General features: G+C 39.9%; 1 protein-coding gene across 2 annotated transcripts in view; it reads right to left on the minus strand.

Annotated features, from left to right (window-relative positions):
* DAPK1 (death associated protein kinase 1) overlaps positions 1 to 16,545 on the minus strand; it is a 92,076-nt gene that overhangs the window by 2,611 nt on the left and 72,920 nt on the right. For both annotated transcript variants that reach the window (XM_065045832.1, XM_065045831.1), the window contains 7 exons: positions 14,166 to 14,243; positions 11,173 to 11,395; positions 9,031 to 9,219; positions 6,987 to 7,184; positions 4,680 to 4,815; positions 2,137 to 2,257; positions 438 to 626 (listed from right to left, as the gene is read on the minus strand). In XM_065045832.1, coding sequence (XP_064901904.1) covers positions 438 to 626; positions 2,137 to 2,257; positions 4,680 to 4,815; positions 6,987 to 7,184; positions 9,031 to 9,219; positions 11,173 to 11,395; positions 14,166 to 14,243 — 1,134 coding nt within the window. The remainder of the gene's footprint in view (positions 1 to 437; positions 627 to 2,136; positions 2,258 to 4,679; positions 4,816 to 6,986; positions 7,185 to 9,030; positions 9,220 to 11,172; positions 11,396 to 14,165; positions 14,244 to 16,545) is intronic.

Here is a 16,545-nt window from a genome sequence, read left to right on the forward strand (position 1 = left end):
CTAACAAAGCCATTAAAGCCCAACAGCTGTAAATCCCAGCCATGCCCTGCAAGCTATTTAGCAAGCTATTTATGCAAAGTTGCTATTCTATTATGCCATTTCTGATGAATACACAGAAATTTCTGTGTGAATACACACAAATTTCTCATATGAAGATGATAGCATACTTGTCCTTTCTGGGTATCTTATATTCCTACAAGTATAGCAATAAACTAATTTTTCCTATCTCAAAGAAATAATCTTGAATGAAATAGGAGCCACTAGACAATAAAGATAACAAAAAACTTTATTAATCAGTCCCTTCTTCTTATGACAAGACTACGAGGGAGGAGAAAAAAAAGTAACTGCAGGCACTTGCTTAAATCCCTAATTAAGCAATACTTTATGAAAGTAGTGCCATGGTAACAAAGGTATGCAATTCAGATAGAAACACTTACTTCTCCTATGCTATGCAACTGCTGTGCAATATGCCGTAGATCATCTTCACTTGCTAGGGGATTAAGCTGTTCCTGTACATCGTACACAAACTGCTGCAAGGACATCAGCTGGTTGGGTCCATTCATTTTTCTCCATGAAGGCAGTGTGGAGATTATTTTTTCACACAGGTGAGTCATAGCTGGGCAAGTCTTAAAAAAAACACAGAAAACATTCATTTGTAATTCTGCTCTGCTGAGAATAATGGCACTGTTGCGTTTTTTGGTTGGTTTGTTTGAATGGAGATTACAAGGTCTAATGCATTCATGATGTACATTCACATGTAAAGAGTTTCACATGTGACGGACCCTTACTCTTCCATCTAGCATTTACTCGCTGTAAGATCTAACTTTTCTTCATGAAGTGAATTCCAGAAACAACTTTTTCACTGATATAAGCAGATTTTCCAAAGATCGCCGTGATTACCAAGGGAATCCTGACATGTGGAACAAATCTGGGTTTATATAACCCTGCCTTGTCAAATGTGTTGACCACCTGAAACAGTGACTGCAAGACGTACCAATTGACTTCATGCATCTAGAAATTAAACTTTATTCCAGATATTATCAGCATTTAACTAAAATCTGTACTCATCAATATCTGTACAATTTACTTCAACAAGTGGGACAACAGAGTACCAGAGAAGTGGTAACGATGGTACTTTTGTCTGTTGATTGTCTTCGACATCACTGATGTCTTCATCCTAAACTCTCAAGCCACAGCACACAATTCTTACTCATTCTCAAAATTCTCTAAATTTTGAGCTGGTGACCACGGCTATGATAGTTTTGCCAGAGGAGAAAAGCTTATTCAATCAGGAGACCGTCTGGAATGTAAAATAGGCTGAATTTTTTATAAAACCAAAACATTTTCCTCATCCTATAGAATGAACTCAGTAATAAATTCACTTTTAATTCATTAAAAAAAAAAAGTAGCTGCAGAAAGTCTTGCTGGTACGTCACACAAGTAAGAGGGCCTTTGGTATGAAGAGATGTAAATCTATGTCGCACAGGCTACAAAACAACTTGACTTGGGTCACCCCCAGTATGGAGGTCTTGTAGATTGATGCTGATGACATCAAACCATGCCTGTTTTACCTTTAGTCTCATATACATATACCTATGCACATAAATGCAACTCCAAGCATATATTTCTCAGTAAAAAACTGCAATAAAAAGTGAACAGATAATCAGTTCACAGATCTACATCGGGAATTATCTTTCTAACAGTTGAGGGAACTGTTCTACTCTGGTGTTCTTTCAACGAACAACTTATTTGCCTGAAATATATTCCATTTCTCTGTAATAACACATTGATAAAAAAGGATTAAAAATAAAAAAAACAAAGGGTCAACACGGGAATCCAATTACTGTCAATTCAAAATACAAAACTGTACCTTTGAACTGAAATTCTCAAACTGTTTCCTTTCAAGAGAAATCATTTTGGTGGCCTGTGCGAAATACTTAAAATTTTGAAAATGCTGACTGAATCTTTGATGTCAGGAGTTTGTTTATCACCAGGTCTGTCATGCATGCTCCCAAAAAATTGATATACCACTTGCTTCTTTAGGTTTCACAATATAAGTGCTAAATTTACAGTAAATTACTACACACAATTTTCACATTTTTGCTGGCCCAAACCAGACCATTGGACATTACTTACAGAAATTATCTGGCTTCTTATTTCTTGCAAGTGATTTCGGAGAAGCTTCATGTCTTTAGACCCAGATGCTCCAGCATCTAAGACAAATAACTTGTCTGAAATCTGCAGATCATTTCCAAATCTAAAAGAGAAAAGGTAAGAAATTATTTACTTGGTCCCAAATCCGGTTTTGTTTCTTAATCCAGCTGTACTTCAGTCTTAAATAACACAAGAGGTATTTTTCTTCAAGGAATAATGAAGAAGTTTAACTACTGATTATGCTATGATGTTTTACTACGACAGACAGTACAGAATCACAGAATCATAGAATAGTTTGGGTTGGAAGGGACCTTCAAAGTTCATCTCATCCAACCCCAGTGCCATGAGGAGGGACATCTTCAACTAGATCAGGTTGCTCAGAGCTCCATCCAGCCTGGCCTTGGATGTTTCCAGAAATGGGGCACCTACCACCTCTCTGGGCAACCTGGGCCAGTGTTTCTTCACCCTTATAATAAAAAATATCTTCCTCATGTCTAGAATGAATCTCCCCTCCTTTAGTTTAAAACCACCACCCCTTGTCCTGTCGTAACAGGCCCTGCTAAAAAGTCTGTCCCCATCTTTCTCATAGGCCCCTTTTAAGTATTGAAAGGCTGCAATAAGGTCTCCCTGGAGCCTTTTGCAGGCTGAACAACCACAACTCTCTCAGCCTGTCCTCATAGGAGAGAGGCAGAATCACCTCCCTTGACCACTTGGTCACACTTCTTTTGATGCAGCCCAGGATACAATTGGCCTTCTGGTCTGCAAGTGCACATTGCTGGCTCACGTTCAATTTTTCATCTACTAGTGCCCCCCAGTCCTTCTCCACAGGGCTGCTCTCAATCCTTTCATCCCCCAGCCTGTATTGATACTGGGGGTTCCCCCAACCCAGGTACAGGACCTTGCACTTGGCCTTGTTGAACCTCATGAGGTTTGCATGGGCCCACCTCTTGAGCTTGTCCAGGTCCCTCTGGATGGCACCCTGTTCCTCGGGCATGTCAACTGCACCACTCAGCTTGGTGTCATCCACAAACTTGCTGAGGGTTCACTTGATCCCACTGTGTCATTGATGAAGTTATTAAACAGTACTCGCCCCAGTATGGACCCCTGAGGGACACCACTTGTCACTGGTGTCCACTCAGACATTTTGCCATTGACTGCTGCTCTCTGGGTGTGACGAATCAGCCAGTTCATCAACCACTAAACAGTCCACCCATCAAATCCATACCTCTCCAATTTAGAGAGAAGGATATTGTGGGGGACCATGTCAAAGGCTTTACAGAAGTCCAGATAGATATCATCCATAGCTCTTCCTTTGTCCACTGATGTAGTTACTCCATCGTAGAAGGCCACTAGGTTGGTCAGGCAGGACTTCCCCTTGGTGAAGCCATCATGCTGTCTCAAATCACCTCCCTATCCTTCATGTGCCTTAGCACAGCTTCTAGGAGGATCTGTTCCCTGATCTTCCCAGGCACAGAGTGGGGTGGACAGGTCAGTAGTTCCCAGTGTCCTCCTTTCTACCCTTTTTAAAAATGGTTGCCATGTTTCCCTCTTTTCAGTCACCAGGGACTTCACCTGACTGCCCTGACTTTTCAAATATCATGGAGCATGGCTTGGCAACTACATCAGCCAATTGCCTCAGGACTCTGGGATGTGTATGATCAGGTCCCATAGACTTATATGTGTTCAGGTTCCTCAGCTGGTCACAAACCTGATCTTCTCTTACATTGGGAGGGACTTTGCTCCCCTGGTCCCTCTCTTGTAGTTCATCCACTGGAAAGGTGTGGGAAGAGAGCTTGCCAGTGAAGACTGAGGCAAAGATCTTACCAAGTACCTCAGCCTTCTCCTCATTTGTCGTTACCAGCTTTCCAGTCGTGCTCATCTTGGGGGTTACGCTTCCTTTGACCTTTTCTGGTTGACACACCTGTAGAAGCCCTTCTTGTCATTCTTTGTGTCCCTTGCCAAGTTCAGCTCCAGCTGCACCTTGGCCTTCCCGACCCCATCTCTGCACAACCGGGCAGTGTCTCTATGCTCTTCCCAGGACATCTGTCCCTGCTTCCACCGCCTGTGCATTTCCTTCTTGCTCCTTAGTTTGACCAGCAGGTCTCCACTCAGCCATGTTTGCCTCTTGCCCTCCTTACCCCATTTCTTACACCTGGGGATCGAGAGCTCTTGCGCTCGATGGAAAATATCTTTTTAGATCTGTCAGATCTGCTCCTTTGTCCCTTTCCTAGGGGGTTGTACTGACTAACTCCTTGAAGAGATGGAGGTTTGTTTTCTTAAAATTCAGGGTCTTGACTTTACTCTTTGCCTGTCCCATATCCCTCAGTGTAGCTGCTCTCAAATTTACCTTGCTAACTGTAATATTTGTAATTTTTTGCAATTCTTCCATAATATAAGCTTGCTGAACATACTCAATATATCACAATATCATAAAACTTAAGCCACATAAAAACCTTTTACTGATTTCTATGTCTTTTAGCACTTCCTCTTTCCAACTGACATGTATAAATAAACTCCCCACTCACCTGTTCCTGATTTCTTTCAACAAGGACATGTCTTTGTCATACCAAAACTCTCCAACAGGGCGAGGAAGATTCACTATGTCAGCATGTGTGGCGACCAAAACGACACGCAGGGGACTTTTCAGCTTTCCACCAAATGCTAGAAGAGAAACAAGAGCACTCCATTACTAAGAGACAAGCCTGCGGAGACGGCTGTCTTACCGAGCCAGGAAAGCAGCAGTACATTTTACATTCTTCATACCAATTCCTTTTGCAGTGCATTTACCAACTCTAAGCATAGCCATACTGTGCTTATACACCTTGATTATTATCACCACATACATCGATATTACATCACTTCATTGTTTTAACAAAAAATTAATCAAGAACACTAATGATATATCTATTAACTACAAACTATAACAGCGTGAGAAAAACCAGTTGCAAATAACAGCATCTTAAAAGGGTTTCTCATTATCTTTGGATGGTCCTTAATACTACAGGTGCAAAGCAGAGGAACACAAAATGTCTAGAACATTCATATGGTGGTATGAATGCTATTTTGCAGTACTTACACAAACAATGACCTCTCACTTAGGTGAGAGTTAAGTAGGAAAGCCTGGCAGAAACCATGAAAAAGAATGAGAAAAAAAGATACAAATGGCATGAATGAGGTGACAGTACGGAACACACACTTTTCAATCTTTTCTCAAACCGATCTTCCAGAAAAGAGGAGACATTGTCAGACTGTTTTTTAAGAAGACAGTACATATAATCCTGCTGCTTTTGCCTGATGAAACATCACATGGGAGAAATATGCTTACGTCACTGAAGTTATCAACAATTAAGAGCTAAAGAATCTTGATTCATTCATAAAATGCCACATCTTCCCAAATCTCTGCATAGCACTTCAAGGTAAATATTTCAAGGTAGTAATATTTGTTTTTTTTTGGCAGCTGAAGGACTTAAACCAAAATGACTGGAAATGCCAAAAGTTTAAGTTTTCTGCTAAATAAGTTACTACGTATTACTTGAGATATTTGTAATAGTACAAAACTGAGCTGACCAGTATATACACTAATTTAAGTAAATTATTTAAATAATGCTGATAACTAGATCAGCAAGAAGAACAATTAACTCAAATTCTAACTTGGTCAAATCAAGAACTAAGTGTCCTTGCTTGACTGAGGAGCCACGAAATGCTTTCAGCCATTGCAAATCAGCCTGATTTTCAGCCTTGATACTTTAATGCAAATTTCTGTGCTTTTACTTCCAGAAGAAATTTCATGTTGGTTAGATCCAAATGCTCACATTGTTAGCCTTGTGATTTGACCTAAAATGGAAAATGAAAGACATGCAGATGCCTTAAGTGCAAACTGAAGGCCTTGGCTCATCATTATCTGGCTGAGATAAGGCATATAGAATCGAGCAGACAAAAAGAGAGGGAAAATACTCCATGCACTATGTAAGTATTGGATATGCTCATCTGGTGAGTCCCTAGCAGCATTATAAATGTCCATGAATGCTGAGTTAGATCCACTGGCTGGAATAACATTTCAGTTGACAGCACTAAGATGTGTCAGAGCGTGGTTCACCCATGAAACGGTCACGGTCTGCAGACCAAGGATCAGCTACAAACACGAACAAGTTACATGGTATCTACACCTAGATCTATAGACCTTTTAATGAAAAAAAGGTATGTAAATTGTTTGCCTGCCAAGTGACTTTCAGTTAGAAAGCTTGAATATAAAACAAGCAAACTTACTTAAAATCTGTGCAAAATCTGAGAATATACAAAGTGAAATTTACTAATTTTTTTGTGCACCCTGATGTACCAAAGGTTAATATGTCTGAAGTTCAAATACAGCTCTGGTTAAACATATTGAAGTGGCATGCACAGAGAGATAATGTCACTGCACAAAATCATTCCGTCCTGTTTTTACTGACAAGACTAATTTATGCTGGCAAACTGTTAAATGGGGTTAGACATAAGCACAATTTAAGCAGTGTGTCTAAACCTGTTTTTAAATGCATCCAACCCTTTGAAACACTTTTCCATGCAGCTTATCTGACAAAAAACTTCATCTGCCATTTACAGATGTAAATCCCAGTGCCACAAGAGGATGCGCTGTACATCATGACCCTTTCCAGTTGGACTAAGTGGTGTGTACAGCTCTTCAGACTTGTTCCACAGATAAAATTCCCTTTCTCTAAGAAACCCTGTGTAGTTTGTTTGAATGCATGAGGATGAAGACACATAACAGCACTCAACACAGGGGATGTACAAAGTTGCAGAGAAACACAAGAACATTAACAGGCAGAAGAACATACCTATTGGATCCTCAACTGGCACTAATGATTTCAGGAAACTAAGCCAAAAGGTCACTTGGTTTAACTGGATTTCATAAGGCTCCTCAAGACTAAAAAGTACTATGTGAATTGCAGTGGGATCATTCGCAGCAAAATAATCGTAACAGCAGAAATATACAGGATTCCCAGAGAATTCCCAGATGCTGAAATCACCAACTCCTGAAAAACAGACAAACAGATGAAGAGATCACACTTCGTCAGTAAGCACAAAGCATCTTTCCACCACGGAAAGACAAACAAATAAGTTAATTTGATTTAAACTTCACAAAAATAACCTTTATGCATAGGAGAAAACAAGACTGAAAATGCAATCATGAATAAAGAGAAGTTGGGTCCTCAGAATCTGTTGTTCCTCTCTCACATTCACTTCTCCAGGACATCCAGGTGGATGCCACAAGGGAGCACCTGTGTGTCAAATGCATACAGCTTTACACATTAAATTGGCCTTTGCCTTGCACAACAGCAACAGATCCTCTAATTTCCTTGAAAAACAACAATAACGTCCTCCATTCTTTTCCTGCTTACCCGTAAAACCTCAACATTTTTATTAATTTTTCTCCTTAACTCACCACCACTGGTATTAAAAACAGCTGAAGGGTGTTCTCAAAGAAGCCACTTTGCTTTACAGAATTGTATCATTCACATCACATTGTTAAATCAGGACTGAAGAATCAGCACGTTAATGATTCCAGCAGCACCCCGCTGCTTTTTTGCCATGTCCTTTAGCTTCAGGTGAGAAGAGTATGAGTGTGTTGCACTGTATGGCACTTCCCAGACTCACCATCTGATTAGGGCAAGTCTGATGTACTTGTACTACCTCTATTTAAATGAATGCTGATTAAGATGCACCTCAGACTTCTAGAAGAAAAGAAGCCAGAAACCTCAAACTTGCTCTTATGAGTACAGCTATTTAGAGTACACCCATATGCACACTTTCCTTCTATATCAAGACAGGACAGAAAAAGAAAAGAAACCTCTTCTGACAGTCTGTTGCACAACTCTGTTTCACTGCAGAATCTGACTTGGTTTCAAATTACACTAAAAGAGGAAATAAGCCTGAAGAAACAAGCAGCTTTAGCTACATGCCAAACCCTTCAGCATCTAGGACAAATGGTTGTCACTGCATGTGCTGGTATGCATATACTGCATTCATAAACAGGTTTTTCTCTATAAAGTAAAATCTTGATTAATCCTAACTTGGCCTCAAGATTGCAGCGAAGGTATGCAAAACATTTTCTGTATTAAGAAGGGATCCTACTGGGAGAGACCTTAATATATATATACATATATATATATATATATATGTATATATATGTATGTATATATATATATAACTATATATATAGCTATTAGGATGCCTGGTGGTGTATATACACCATTTTATATGGTCTTCATAGTCAAACACCACATATGTACTTGTGACAACTTCTCCTGACTGACCCTTCTTATTGCTAACTTGTTTCAAGTGCAAAGCAGTTAGCTTCCTTTCAAAAAGACAAAACTAAGTCAGAAGTTCCAGTCATCATGTTCGATGAGCTCCAGGACTCACCAAACATGCTCCAGCCATGTCATGGGGTGAGAATGGTAGGTCCTTCATACAGCTGGGAACCACTTACATGGTGCAGACACTTGGGTAGAGGAGAATAGATTAAATCTGATAAGACTGCCAAACACCACACGGTATAGGTGAAGGAGCCTTCATGCTAGCAGCCAGTCTGCCAACTCACCCCTATTATACCAAATCCCTCTTTCCTCCTGTCCCACTTACTCATCTCAAGAGCATTTATATGTGATATTGTAAGGATCTGACACATGTGATTCCTATGTGTATCACAGGTACAGAACCTCATGCAGATTTACTTTCTGCTCAAACAAACCAAACCCCACCAGTGCTGGATTCTCTACCATATTAAGTCAGATTTTTAAAAATTTATTTTTAGAAACAAGCAGCATAGCGTTAACTGTCCCGCAGCATTAAGGCATGCCGTCCCAGGGCTCTGCTTACCGTGCAAGTAGGCATTTTGAATGTCAATGGCCTTGGTGGACTGGTCATCAGCAGAGAAGTGAGAGTGATGAGCAGGTGAAACGAAAGCTTCTAACACCCCTTTGGTCAGGCCTGGCTCAAACATCATACTACGGCTTCTCACGCTGACATTCTCACAACCAGGATAAAGATTCGTAATGCTCACTGAAACTGGGTCAGGGAAAGGAAAATGAGATTACAAACTGTATGAAAATCACAACCCGGTCACTTCAGAATAAGTATGCAAGGTGTAAAAGCTGATTAAGAAAACCAAACTGCTTTCAAAGAAAGGAGATGACTACCAAGCTGTGAGCATACACAACTACATCCTTATTCTGAATGATGAAAACGAAAATTAATTAGAGTGACCCTATCTAGCACTTCTTGCCTTTTAGCAGATATATCTCTGGGTCAGAAGCAGAGAAGATAAATGTATTATTTGGGAATGAAAGCTTTCATTAGTTAAAGTTCTTCAATGTGGCAAAGATATACTGCTTTTTTAGCTAAGAGCTGTGTTTTTATAGCATGGTTATTTTTATTGGCATGGAAATACTACATTTTCATACAATTGATTCTTGTACGTAAGGATAAAAACATCACTGTGAAACAACTGTTTCTCGTGAGGTGGGGGAGAAGAGCAGGCCCATAATCAAAATTATTTTTCTAATAAGCAATCTGTTTAGTTCATGTGTGATTCAGATTCCCTACAAGAGAAATGAAAGGGTTTTTAATGCACTTGCACCATCTAGTGGAGAAAGTAAACACTTCTTTCCTCCACTAGAAGCTGAAGTCCAATATTTGGGTTCTAATACAGTAAGAAACTACTTGTCAGCTGTAAAACTATCATGTTTGATATTCTGGTGCAATATTTAAATTTTTAGACTCTTGTAAATAAAAACACAGTGACTTGACACACTTGTTTTTACAGAATTTAAACAATCCTCAGCACATAATCAAGTTTAGACCAAACTGTACTGGTTTAAATGTTTATCTGATTATGTCATTCAACTCACAACATTATTTACATGTTATACGCTGATTTTCATCCAAAAAGAACAGATACTGAAACAAAAAAAACCCCAAAAATTAAAAGTTTAAAACAACGCCATGCTGGCTTTGTTTGCATAGAACTGCACAAGTTTCTGGCTTTATACCTAGGTAAGCTATTTTCAAGTGCATGCTTCAAAATCATCATTATTTCTATAATTATTTGCCAATATGACTGGCAGTCCTGTCTGATTTTATGATGGTATTAACCCATAACACCTATCCTCTGGTTATAATACCAACAATATATATGAAAAAACACCCAAACCTGTCTTTAGTCAAAACCTTCTTGCACCTGCCTCCAGGTAGTGCCTTGAGTGACTTATCTCCCCTTGTGTGGCACAGTAATGTAAGATAAATAAATCAATGGTTCTTGTAGTAAATTTCTTTATTCTTTTGTCACAGATGTGAGCCCCTTGTTCTAGGTGAAGAGCAACTGCAATAACAATCCCTGTGCCAGGTATCTCTTGTCAAGTCACTCCCCAAGTATCTTGTACCTTTGTAAGGTGACTAGAGAGAAAGCAGACATGAATTCTACTACTAGCCATGTTCTGACATTACTAAAAAACGAAGGACACCTAAACCTGCAAGTAATATCCAAATGTTTCTAAATAAAAAGGTAATCCTGACCCCACCTAAAACTTAAGTAGTAAGGCTGCTTCTAAACATCAGTTTAAAGTTGAGCTTCTGAAAGTGATGAGTTAGCTTGTGTGAAAAAACAAACCCCAAAATCATGATAGTAGAATCTGACAACGACAGTGGCATTTCTAGCCTAGGACTTCTTGTGAAAAATAAACGACACTGTTCAGAAGTCCTGTCCTCCACTGTCCAAGTTCACTTATGCAGCATATGAGTAAACAAAACCTACTCCTACACCCTCCACACCCATGTTTTTCTCCGCTCTTATTTTAGGCACGAGCCTGCGCACAGAAAAATACCCTCTCTGCTTTGCTTTGGTTTCTTACAAACTAAGCCTGTCCTGCCTTTTCTAGTGTACCCAACAGCTCTTCCTCAGGAGCTACACAGATTACGAGGAAAATGTTTTCTCATTCAAATGTTACATCTTTGAAGACATACCTGAAGGTTTGGAAGACAAAGGAGATGGGGGAAATCTGGTTGAGTTTGTTGAGGAAAGTCTAGGCCTACGTCTTCGGAAAAAGCTTCGTATCAAGCCACACTTGAGAGACTCCACAAGGGTTGTCTTCCCAGCACCAGAGTATCCGAACAGCTTCAGTTTGATCCGAGGCTGTGGATTCTGCGTGTGCCGCAGCTGCTGGATGAAAAGCCCCCGGTGCGTATCCTAAAATTCAAAGCGAAGAAGAAATTATCATGTGGCAGGGAAATTCTGCCTCACAGCAAACTCAAAACCTAAGGTTTAGATAACTCTTTCTTGTCAGGTTGGTGTTCATGTGGATTAGCTCCTTCATCTGCCTCATCATTCAAGTTATCAGCTACTGGCAGAAGGGAATGGACAGGCAGACAAGGCACAGCTGACTGCTTGCTCTCTAGAGCCACCTTGAGTCTCATGGAAGTCAATGTGACTTCAGGCTCAATATCAGTGAATGGGATCATTTTGACCTCTGATGGAGAGAGCAAAGGTGGAAAAGCTAGCCTTTTTCAGTAGCAATTCTCCTTACCTGTCAGTCACAGCAGCATAAGCAATATCCAGAATTCTATATAATATACATGCAGCATTTAAGAATTTTGCAGTGATGGCTACCACCTGAGCAATCTGAAAACTCAATGCGCATTTCCCTCCTTCATGTTAACTTTTCTGTAATTCTTGTATTTAGGAGAATTGTACTCTTCCCATTCCCTCCACCAAGTTCTCTTTATTTCCACTTCAGTTCTTTGCAAGATAAATACTGCTTCTCCCAAATCACTCTTGCCTCTCCTTTCCCCACGCAATTACTCTTTTTTACCTTTAAATACTTCTCGCGTACTATCCACTTTCCATTTTTCTACCCCTCTACTACAAGTGTACACCCTCCAGGCTGGTTTCCCTCTTTACTCTCAGGCCTAAATAGATCTGCCTCCCTACTTATTTTTCCTCTCACAGTTCGCCCTGTGTGCATTCACTGTCTCTTCCACAGCTGCAGTGTCACCCTCCTACACAGGCCTTCCTCAAACCCAATCACATCTCCTACAGAAAAGCTTTCCACCTTGGGCTCCCACATTACCCCTCTGTATCTTGTGTGTCTTGTGGTATCTGAAGGATACTCCTTCTCTTCCAGCCGGAAACAGAATTGAAAATGAACAAATAAAATCTGTCTTTACCCTTTGCCCAATAAGAGGCAATCAGACATGGATGCTCTTATTTCCCACACAAGCTGAGTTTGGAAGATCAACTCAACAAAGGGATGCAGTGCTGGGCAGCAAACTATCAAGTCTCTCACCACAGAAAGACCTGTTTTAAGGAAACATGGAGATAGCAGAAAGGTGGAAGGGCAAAGGCAGTAGCTTCAGCCTTCATTCCCTCATTTGGAGATGAGAGAGTAGATGTGTTCTACATTTGTACTGAGTTTAAAATGTAGGATGAGTCATTGAATGAGCACCTACAGCCCCCCCAAATTATAAGCATGCAGCAATTAAGCTGAGAAATTTGACACAAATAGTAGCGCATATAATTTAGTTCCTTCCTCACTAACAGGCATTTATTAAATAAGTTAGTCACAATGTAAATACTGCACACCCTCATAGCTCATACTGAATCCTTTCCAAGAGTCACTATGACAGGACATTCTTCATGTGTGTCCTATAAGGGACAAAACCCTCCACAGATATTGAAAATAAAACAAGCGTCAGGTACGTTCTCTGCTAGATGATATTGACTATTTTGAGCAGTATTACAATATTTTCAATGGTTCGATGTAGTTCATTAATTTCAAGTCATCAGATTCTCAGTTGCAAACTATACTCTGATGAAGTATATAATTGTCATACAGTTTCCCCACATATATAGTCAGGTCTTCAATAATTAAGTAGACTCTGCTATCAAGAAGACAGCTACATCTACTAACATCTCTTTCAGAAGAGATTTATCTGATCTCCTCCCTTTTGTTCTAGGTCAATTCATATTAATTCCGTATTTATATAATGACTAAAACACAAATTTATCCACCTGCGTACAGGAAGAGGCAAGGGTTTGGTATAGGGATATAATTGTGCAAACAGAACCTGCTACAACAAACATTTATAAAAGATACCATTGCAAAGGAAATCAGAACTCTGGCACTTTCTGACATCTTCACCAATACATTTCACAATCTTACAATTATAGATTCACTGAATGACTAAAGGACATGATTCTACTTTACCTTGGAAATGTCTGGTACACACCATATTCTATTGCAGCTCCTAAGTGGTCATTTATTTCAGTTTTCCACAGACCCATTAGCATAGTTAAAACAAGACTGTTTTATCTGCTTGCTACCTGGATTCTCCAGGCAAGTGGTTCCTGAACCTTCGTGGCAGGAGTGATGCTGCCTATCCAGAATAATCAATGCATATCAGATGTGTCAGATTTGCTGCCTTACAACAAGACCAGATCAGCTTTGTGTTCTGGTTGTAAGGGGATTTGGAGATACTGAAATAGCAGAATTAGAAAAAGACACTGAGAACTTAGGTAACTATGCCACGTGGTATTACAGTTTCCAGAAGAGGCACAAATCCCTCATACTTCATAACCTCAGTCTAAATAAAATGGTGATGGTGAGGAATTAAGTCCTCTTGTGGGATGCACTAATTCTTAATAGTTTACTTTCCAGTTTCTCCTAAATACTTTGCTAGGCATTGTCAGAGACAGGATAAAATAAATCAATGCTGCAGACAGGATTAGCCATTTTTCCTAATATGTACATAATAGCTTTAACTGAGGGCATTATTTCATCCTAAAAATGAAGAGGGAGGGACAGGGATGGGGAAAGATGTCATTCCAGCATTCCACTACTTTTGCTACAGCTATTTAGAATGGCTTTGATGAATATCTTATTGTACGATTTTCCATGATCAAACTTTTCTTGGCACCTTAAAAACACAAACACCTCAGTTAAAATTAATGTATTCCCAACCTTTTTAAGTCTTGCAAGCAGACTGGCTACATGTTCATGCTGCTCTGCTCTGGCGAGATCTTCTGCTGTTTTCCCATCCTGTTAAAACACAAATTTTTAGCAGCAATTCCTTCCTTTTGCCCACAATAAAAAAACTCATGTGCAACACAGCTCAGCTGCTCAAGGCAGTAACAGAATTGCCGTCAGATGCAAGTAATTGCTAGCTATTACATGCTGAACAGATCTAGAAGTTTAAACAGTTCACAAAATGGGGACACATCAGCATATTCACTCACATGAACAGCAGGTAACTGTTGTTTATTAACGGATAAAGAATGACAGTGACGTGTGAGCCACTGGAGGTTTCCAGAAAGCAAGAACATTGTAAGGGATGTGGTTTAAATTGCATCAGCAAATATAAAAGAAGCAAAGCTGCCTTCAGCATTCTGGTCTTGCCATTCAATTACCCATGTTTCACAGGTCAGCAGTTTACTATTAAACAGTCTGAAAGAAAAATTGCTCACTACTTTCACTCTTACAACATTAATGCTATTGTTTTATATTTTGGTAACAGGCAACTAATTTATGAACACTTTGCTTCTTTTGCTCCCTCAGTAAGACCTTTCTCTTGTTAAGAAGTAGCACTGGAAAACTAATACATTTTTCTTGAGTTTCTATCTTTGATTTTACTAGCTTTTCATGTGTAACCTGCATTGTCTTAAGTTGTCCCTGAGGTTTCTGTAATTATTATCCCTACATATGAAATAAATATCTTTGACAATGGAGTGTCCACCTATAGAAGCCAAGAAGCACTAGAAGTATTCCAGCAGTTCTCCTGATGGCAGGCTAGCTGCCCAGCCAGGAGACCACTCTTCTCATACAGCAAGAACTTCGGATTAACTGGGATTGGGAGGTTAGGGCCAGCACACCTACTTTGTCTTTGGTCCTCACCTGAGCAATATTGCAGCTACATGCCTCCATGTGGCCATATATCCCACTGAACAGGTCCCTGACTTCCTTGAATCTGTTTCTTCACTATGGACTTGACTCACTATCACTATACCCTTGGCTGATCATGGTCAGCGAGCCCAATTCCTGACTTCGACTTAACCTCAGACCTGCTTAATTGTTATGGAGTTGTCTGGTGACCCAGACTCTTGGCTGAAGCTGGTGGCCATCACTGGATCTGCCCTGCTTGCCTTGCTTGGGTACTGTGGGACCAGGCCCTCGTTGGTGAAGACAATGTCACTGCTTTGTCTTCTTGTCTGCTCCCCGGTCCGAGCTCACCTTCCCTGATGGAGCAATACCACAGCAAGGGTGTTGCCTGACAAGCATCATTGTTGAAGTCCATGGTCGTCAGACCACACAGTAAACATGACAGGCAGAAAGGCCTGTGAGTAGGTAAAGGATACTCCAGAGCATTAGCAACAAGCACCAAGTACAGCAGAAAGAACTCTAGGTCAATCTACCCCCAAAAAAGCATTTTGAAATGTTGACAATTGACACATGCTAGCAGCTCAGCTCACATGTCTGTTGAAAATTAGGCTCAGATCTGGAAGATCAATTTATTGATTGAGAGAACAAGTAGAAAAAGCATTTGCTTCCATGAAAAAGATATTAACAGAACAAAGTTCCCTTTTTTGTCCAAAACTGTGAAGAAGATGAGGCTTTTTAATTCTCTGGATGTCCACTGCAGAACTGTAGAGCACAAGTAATATAATTTGTATACACAAGCAATATAGAAAATTAGTTTCAGTAAGCTATTTTCCTATTCAAGCCTTCTTGAAAAGTACAGGGTATCTATACACTGGAATGGCAGTGTGTAAGCATAGCTGGTATTTGAAAAGGGCTTGGTTATAGGATCCATGAAAGCATACTTCACACCTGGTGGTAGTATTTTGTGGCAATTGCTGACTGGATCCTTCTTTGCAAATCAGACAGCTGTGCCTGCAAGAGCTGGTCATGAGTTTAAGTGGCCATTTGCAAGCATCATCATTCAACATTTTTTAGCAATCTGACAATTTTGAACTTGGTACAATTTTAGGAACTTCTGTGAGGAGAAGCCAAGAATGTGAGTACAACATAATTTCTGGGGAATATTCAAACACTGGAAATGATTGTATATGCCCAGAACACAAGGCTTCCTAAGGTCACTTAATAACATTCGTCCAATCAAATTAAAAATCAAACTAGTCATAAAATGTATTTTAGCCTGGGCAGGAGGCAGGGAAATCATACTGCAGCCCAGTTACTGAACAGTGCTGAAAAAGTTAGCTCCTAAGAAATTGCATTCAGAGAGAAGAAAAAGGTAATTAACTCTACTGCAGTGGCTCAGAAAGAGCTGTTAATAAGACTTTTCAGAACAGCTTAAAATGGACCTAGCAAACTAATGCAAAACTGA

This window comes from Columba livia, chromosome Z, assembly GCF_036013475.1.
Source record: "Columba livia isolate bColLiv1 breed racing homer chromosome Z, bColLiv1.pat.W.v2, whole genome shotgun sequence".
Lineage (NCBI taxonomy): Eukaryota > Metazoa > Chordata > Aves > Columbiformes > Columbidae > Columba > Columba livia.